Consider the following 7598-nt stretch of genomic DNA (forward strand, 5'->3'; position numbering starts at 1 on the left):
GTAAAGTGGTGAGTATAGATCGAGAGTACAGACCGTAGAAGGAAGAAAACTTATTAAACTTTATATTTACACCTTATCCCGACAGTAGGAATTCCATGTAACCGAGAGAGATCGTTTATATATATATGTGTGTGTACGTGTACGTGTATGAAATGTGTACTGATAGTGTTCTTCTTTTTCTATTTAAACTATCTGCTTGCCTATCGTAATAACAACCTGCATTTTTAAAACCATAATATCTTATTCTGCATCCACAAAATGCCGTATCCTTACGAGAATCGGTCTCTTGTCAATCGGAGCACTTCCGAGTTTCACTTAGAAATGAATCACCGTCGTGTATTTTCGCAATTCGTACCGCGACATGTTATCTGTCAAATTTCTGGACGAATCTCCTCATCACCATTCTATGTCAATAAATAATTACACTCGAGTACGCCTTCGTTCTGAAGAGCGCCATTTAAATTACCTAACACATATCACAGAATCCATATTCTCTTTTAGAAAAAGAAAAAGAATTGTACAAACGCAATAGTACGGGATACAAAAGTATTAGAGTAGAATTATACAAATACAAGTCATACGGTATTAATACAAACTAAAGTCACATTTGTTGCGCTTGTCCGAAGATCGAAATGACAAATTTTGTGCTCTCATTCTTAGATACGAACAGCGTTTGACGCTTTTTGGTTCAAAGGAATGTTGTTCATAACCCCATTTTGCTCGGCGTCTGGGCAGTGATCACTATTTTACGCTATATTCTTTAGTTTATCGCAGAACAGAAATAGGATGCACAATTGTTTATCGCAATAGCGAAAATGACATATTTCCTTACGAATTGAAGAGTAAAAAGTAAATCACGAAATTCATCTACTTCTCATTATTTTGTACGATAATTCGTCTTCGAACTTTATCCATTTTCGTAGCGTACAAATTTGCTTTTATATTGCTAAATTAAATTTTATACAATGTAACGTGAGTCATTTCTTCGGGCCTCGATAAATTTAATTTTGATATTCCGAAGAAACAACCAGTTAAACCGAGATAAATAGTTGGACGTCTATTTCGATAACCAATCTTTGAAAATAGAGAAAACGGTGTAGTTTCGAGAATTCGTTGGATTTCTCTATTTGTATCTGTTCCGCAATAGAGTGCTATTGCTACTTGTCATGCAATCGCTGCGCTCTGCAGCAGCGAATAAATGAAAATCGCAAAACGCCTCGTAATCGCTGCCCCTCACGCATACAAACTTGCGATCAGTGGTCACATGCAGAACTGTGAATCCTGAAGAACATCCACTTAACGTATCGATATGGATAAATTAATGCAATAAACGTTATGTAATAGTAAATTGGTTATTAGCTTTGCAATAAGTATGTTACAGTACTACACGTAAATTCTTATTTCCTTTTAATCGACATTATCTGTATGGTACAGTGACACGTTTTGGGATCCGCTTCGGTGAAGACATTTCCTCAGAGATACCTGCAAGTAGAGAAACGCAGAATAGTAAAGGCTCGCGCGATAAATATTGATATATTTTTCAACAGGAAAACAAATTTTCCACGTATTATTTTGCTCCGTCCGTTCATCGCCGACCGGGCTCACCTTCATCACTGACGCAAAGCGACGCCGAAGTGACCAAGGGACTATTGGTTGAGCAGGGTGTTAGTCACCTCAGAGATGGACAGCAGAGGACTCCCGGCGTCCGGTTTGGTATCTGCGGGACAGTTGGGCCCATTCCCGCCGCCGCCGCTGATGATCCCACCACGTGATGGTGGTGGTGGTGCGGAGGTTGGTACAAGACGTTGCTGTTGTTGCTGGTGGTGTTGTCCACCCCGGTGCCCATGCCCATGCCTGCCGCCACCCCCGTCCCCGTTCCCGCAGCTGACGGCGGCGTGCTGCAACCAAATGGACGGTCTCCCCGTTATCTTACGTGCGCCTGAATTAGGCTTTTCCCGTACGCAGATAGTGGCGTGGGCGCGTTGAGCAAGAAATCGGCCAGAAATCTGCTTCCCAGTGTTATTGGGAGTAAGAACTTTCCCAGTGACTCGACTCAAGTGAGAAATATTGCAGGAGTCCGATTCGCGAGCCGACATCAAGTAGTTTTGCTCATGAAACGATCAACCGTTCAATCGTGTCTTATTTGCCTCCCAAACGTACTTTGCCTAGGAAACAAGACTGAATCGAATGCGATTTTCTAATCGTGTAAAGACTGTCGTTGTTTCGTTTCACGTAACACTTGCATGTTTGGCTACTTTTTTGATTGATGACGTTGTCGAACGATCGTGTTGCTGAAGCTCAACGTTGTTAAACTCTGATTATTATAATAGTACTAGCTAACTTTATAAGTAATCATTAAAACTATACATATGTATATGAAATGATGCACAAAATAAGCATGCATTTGCTCTGCCACGATGTACCAAATGGACAAGCACAAATCATAGAGAATTCATATCCACAAATGTATGTGTATTTATATAAAAATATAAGAAACATTTTTATATATTTTATGAAAATATGCTAGCAATTAACAGACTGTCCAATTGATGGAGACACGCGAGTACGTGAAATTAAGGAGCACTCGAGTCTCTTTGTTTTCGCGATTGTGATTTCGTTTTTCAATGCGACAATGCTTTCGAATTACAAACAATCTGCAGATAGCAGATACTGTATGCAACAAGCAACACTAATTTCGTTTCGAATGTAATTTTTACAAAAAGTATCTCAAAACGTAATATTAAAATCTAATCCAATAATCTAGAATAATTAACAGTGTCGTATTTATATGTATATCATATTCTACTATTAGTAAGTTTTGATCTCGAAACCTCACGCGTGTAATGTAGCAGCAGCATCTCGCATTAAATCTTCAAATTGGAGATGATCAATTCTCCGATTTTCCCGATGCAACTCACCTTGAGAGAACACACGATATTATATTTTATTTCCTTGAAAGGACTGTTATTTCAACAGACCTCTCGCATTTGAAATATAATTCAGCAAAAATTACCATAACGTAATGTTAACAAGATTAAAGATCGAGTCGATTCAAGATACAAAAGATATGACGGTGAAAATTCGTATTTTGCCAGTTGCAAATCTAGAAGTAGCATACTTTATCTCCTCGGAGGTTTGATCATCTTACTGTAAATGACAAAAATTATAATAAAATCTGTGAGGTAGCAGTGACACTCACTGGGGCGTGTGCCTTGGTGGTGCGGGGTGGTGATGGTGGTAGGGATAGTACTGGTAGTGATGGTGTTGCACTCCTTGCCATACCTCGGAGCCCGCTTCCCCGTGTCCGCCGTGGCCCGGATGAGAGTGCGTGTAACCGATGGTGCTGGCGGCGGCGGCAGCGGCCGCAGCGGCTACCGCAGCTGCTTGGTATTGCGACGTTGTGACGGGGTATTGTTGCTGATGCTGCTGCTGCTGCTGCTGCTGCTGTTGCTGCTGCTGCTGCTGCTGCTGCTGCTGGTGGTGGTGCTGCTGCTGCTGTTGCTGCTGTTGCTGAGACTGCGCTTTGTTGTTCCTTGGCGGACTCGGCGCGGTCACTTGCTGATCCGTCGGGGAGGTTTGTCGCCATTTGCAGTCCCCGTTCATGGAGTTCATCTCCGCGAGCGATTTGAGCGGATCGCCGGTGGCGTTGGTCGAGTGCGTGGACGAGTGGGTCGAGTGCGGCGTCGGGGGGCTGTAGCTGCCGTTATTCCTGGGTGGTGTGCGCGACGGCGGCGCGCCCCACATCAGCACCGTCTGGCGCGGCGCCTCATTGTTGTACACCTCCGACTTGACGTCCTCGATCTTGGGCGTCAGCATACCGTTGGCCGCGCCGGTCACTGGCGAGCTGCCGGCGGAATTGCTGGACGACGCGCCGCCCTCCAGGGAGTGCCTGCTGCCGGCGCGCACCACGTTCATGTCGGCCGCTGCCGGGTGCATCGTAGACACGCTCGCCACAGGACTGGCGGCGTAGGGTGAACCGCTGACGCTCCCGGGGTGTCTCGTCTCCACGTAGCTGTACTTGGGCGACTCGCCGCTACCTAGCTGCTGGCAGTAGAGCTTCTCCTCCGTCTTGCTGGTCAGCTGATGGGTCTCGTACGTGGGTAACGACACGTCGATGAAGCCGTTATACGCGGTGCCGGTGTGATATTCCGGATAATATGAGCCCAACGGCCTGTACTGGAATAGATTCTCCGTCGCGGCTGTGAGGTACCTATATATATATGTATAATAGAAAGGATTTAGTTTTAATGTAAGATGTGTCGATTTGTGTTATCCTTTTTTATTTCACATTCGCAATTGCGTTTGTGTTCGCTTCGCATTTTCCGAAGACAACCTCTGTCCGGCAGTAACAGAATTTTGTACATTTTCTAGAGGAGTCTTCGGGAGTACAGCCATTCCGCGTCAATGTATTATAATAGTCTACCAAATCATTGTGTGGGATATCAAGTGTCGCTTTGGAATCGCCACAGCCAGGTAGGAAATGCCGATACTCGGGAAACGGGCCAAGATCGGCACGAGCGTCGGCTTGCCGAAGCTTGATTCCAAGCTTGGCCCAACTGTGGCCGAGGATCGTAGTGAGTGCACTAGGACCGGCAACAAACTTGGGTAACCGAGATTTGGCAACCAAGTATTGCCCGATACTGGGCCGAAGTTTGGCCAGACTTGGCCGAGACTTGCAACCTGTGTCGGGCCGGTGTTATCATCCCGTCATGCAACCAAAACCGGGCCAGTCGTGGCTGAGGAACGGCGCCCAAGATTGGCAGCCTGGGTGCTAAGGCTTAGGCCAATGTTGGCCCGTTTTACATTTCCTACATGGGATATATTCTCTACTTTATTCGGCGAAATAGACTAGGCAAGCGAGTGTGGGCTCGGATAGCTCACAAATATTCGGAAAAATTGTACTCGAGATCAAGGAGTACTCAGTATCACCCTTTGTCACCTCACCTGTTATCCAATGCGCTCGCTGAATAGAGGGTCTGATGATAGTTGCCCGTGTGACCGATGTAAGTCGTCAGGGAAGGATCGGTGCTCGCCGCCACCGCTGTGGGCGGGTACGGTGTCGGGTACATGGTGTTCAAATTGCTGTACGCCGCGGCGACCGCGGCGGCTGTGCTGGTATCGGCCGCGAGATAATCCACGGACGCGACCGCGGGGGTCACCGGCGGCGAGACCGACGACTGAGCGGAGAGCTTGGTGCGCTTGCGTGTGCACGTCGTGAGGAAGTCCCGCAGCTGCGTTTTGTATCGCCTGTTCACCCTCTGGGGCGCCGGTTGCGCCGGTAACGTCGGCGTCATCACCGACCCCGTGAGGGTGTCGCTGTCCGAGAAGTAGCTGTTGGTCAATCCAGCGTCGAGATAGCTCACCTTGAAGTCCATCGTACGTTTGCCGAGCAGGTCCCTGCCCTCCTCCTCCCTGAAATGTGAATTAACTGTATCGCAGCCCCGCTCGGTCCCCGCGGCCGCCAAACGCAACGCTGAAACTTACATGAGAGGTCGATGAGTACTGAGCACGAAATCTGGTTTCGAGTTTTTGTAGACCAGCCTGGAGCTAGTCTGCAACCACTGCCATCCGCCGTCCTTCGTTTGAAATCTGTAGGCTATCATGCCCGACGCACCGGTTTTCAGTACTAAAGGAAGAAGAGGAGAGGAGAAAGATAAAAATCGTACCAACTAATACTTCGCTAATACTTCATCTCGTTGGATAATCCGACGTCACTCCAACAAAATCTGCTTTGGTATCGTTAAAACTTTAAAATCATCAAACTCTCGGTCTGAGCAATGTATAGCTAATAAAATTGCTGCTTTCTCATAAAAGTTGCAAATTGATTGGCTATAAATTTCTCGGACCGAGCAATGAAACGGGTTCAGTTGGGAGAGATTTTCAAAACTTCATTAAATTGTCAGTAGAACATTTCCACCAGGCCTGGACTTACGTTCTTGATGCGCGCTGGCCACGTAGGCCAGGTCGTCGTAATGGACTAGATCGTAACCGCCAAGATTCGTCAGTTCCGCGTCGGAGTAACCCAGGAGCATCTTCCCTTTCTGATCCATCGTCACGAGCGCGAGGTCCAGCTTGTGTTTGCTCTTGAACATCACCTCCTTCTGCGGCACCTCCAGAAGCGATGGCGGCCCGAACGGTGTGCACAGGGCGAACAGGGCCAGCGGCGGCTCTTCCGTCTTCCGGTTCTGGCCGTGAAGTACTTTAACCCGACCCCTGATGTCGAGGCGCTGTAATAAATGATCCAGAGTGTTCAATAAGTAACATTACCCAACCGAACTTACGCGCAACACCGTGCGTCGCTCGCGCTCATAGATTCATCGCTGCTACAGTAACACATAACAATACAATCGATTTATTATACATACAATTACACAACGAATTTTATTCCAGGTGTCATATATCATCGAATGAAATATTTCATCATACGTCACATTCTTCGAGTGCTCGCAGCCTCGTCGAAGGACGCAGTATGCGCGAGTGACAGATCGAAAGTCCCCGTAACAGGAGACGGTCTCGCGTAAATGGACCCGCAAGAAAAGAAAAGAGACAACGGCAGCCCACAGTAGCTAGATCGACGGTGCACGTCCCGACGCGAAGGACGCTGCCGAGGGCAGGTCCCGAGGGAGGCGGTGGCCCGGCGCGGTGCGCCTCTCGCGCGCGCCGTAAACTCTTTTACGATTACAGTTTCATTTTCATAAACGTCAAAGCGGCGCCGTTTTTGCCCAACTCTCGCGAGCTCGGCGAACTCGCTCCTCTCACCCTCTCTCTCTCTCTTCCTCTCGCGCCTCGTCCTTTGCCCAGGATAATACCGCCGTCCGGCCGCGTTCGACACCGGGTATACCTGCGCGCGTCCGCGGAGTGTTTGCCGTAAGATAATTAGTGTTTTGCCGCGTCTTGGTACCCCGGCTGCCCACCTTGCCTACCTTCTTCCCTTCTTTCCATTCCCCTCCCCCGTCCAGGGAGAGCCTGGTTTTGTTTGGCCCTTGATTTATACCTTTTCTTGAGCGCCGTCGGGACAACGGTACCAACGATGGACAGCTCGGCCGTCCGGACGAATTATCGTTTCAATCTCCGCCGCGCGCTGTCACGGTCCATTGGCCGGGCCTATGATTATACACGTCCCAGCTTTTGCGCGGGGAATATCGGCCCCACGGCCTAGATTTAAGGCCGTTGACGTAAACGCCGCTCGAAATTTCTTCGGGAATATTCAGGAAATCTGCCCGAGCGCCGGATGCCCCGCTGGCGAACGATCCTTGGAGAACGCGGGCCAATTTCCGACGCGCCGCGTTTACAGACCGAAACTCGCGTTCGTATCACACGTTGAAAGTTGTCTGATGAAATTTGCGTTTATATATAATTTGTAGGGGAACCCGGGGCATAACGGGAACGCTAAGGTTAAAATTAATTTTAAACAAAATAAAAATACATAAATGAATTATTTTTTTACGAAAATATTCTTTGAAATGTCTACTATAAGAAAAAAATGGTTTTACTGTGATAGAATAGTTTAAAAGGACGAAATTTTTATTTTATTGAGACCATGACTTAATCTGATTATCATTTTATGCGGGGCATAATGGGACTCCTTACAAAACTTC

The 7598-nt window shown here is 47.5% G+C and overlaps 1 protein-coding gene across 1 annotated transcript in view; it reads right to left on the reverse strand.

The window, feature by feature from the left end:
• Nucleotides 1–1186: 1186 nt before the first annotated feature.
• The window catches only part of LOC105558968 (circadian locomoter output cycles protein kaput), a 184211-nt gene continuing 177799 nt past the window's right edge, over nucleotides 1187–7598 (reverse strand). Inside the window, exons 6-10 of the mRNA XM_012006947.1 lie at nucleotides 5933–6227; nucleotides 5485–5626; nucleotides 4945–5412; nucleotides 3200–4210; nucleotides 1187–1898 (exon numbers count right to left, since the gene is read on the reverse strand). Coding sequence (XP_011862337.1) covers nucleotides 1670–1898; nucleotides 3200–4210; nucleotides 4945–5412; nucleotides 5485–5626; nucleotides 5933–6227 — 2145 coding nt within the window. The 3' untranslated portion in view covers nucleotides 1187–1669. The remainder of the gene's footprint in view (nucleotides 1899–3199; nucleotides 4211–4944; nucleotides 5413–5484; nucleotides 5627–5932; nucleotides 6228–7598) is intronic.

This window comes from Vollenhovia emeryi, unplaced genomic scaffold (genome assembly GCF_000949405.1).
Source record: "Vollenhovia emeryi isolate VEMERY1.0 unplaced genomic scaffold, V.emery_V1.0 DF939299.1, whole genome shotgun sequence".
Lineage (NCBI taxonomy): Eukaryota > Metazoa > Arthropoda > Insecta > Hymenoptera > Formicidae > Vollenhovia > Vollenhovia emeryi.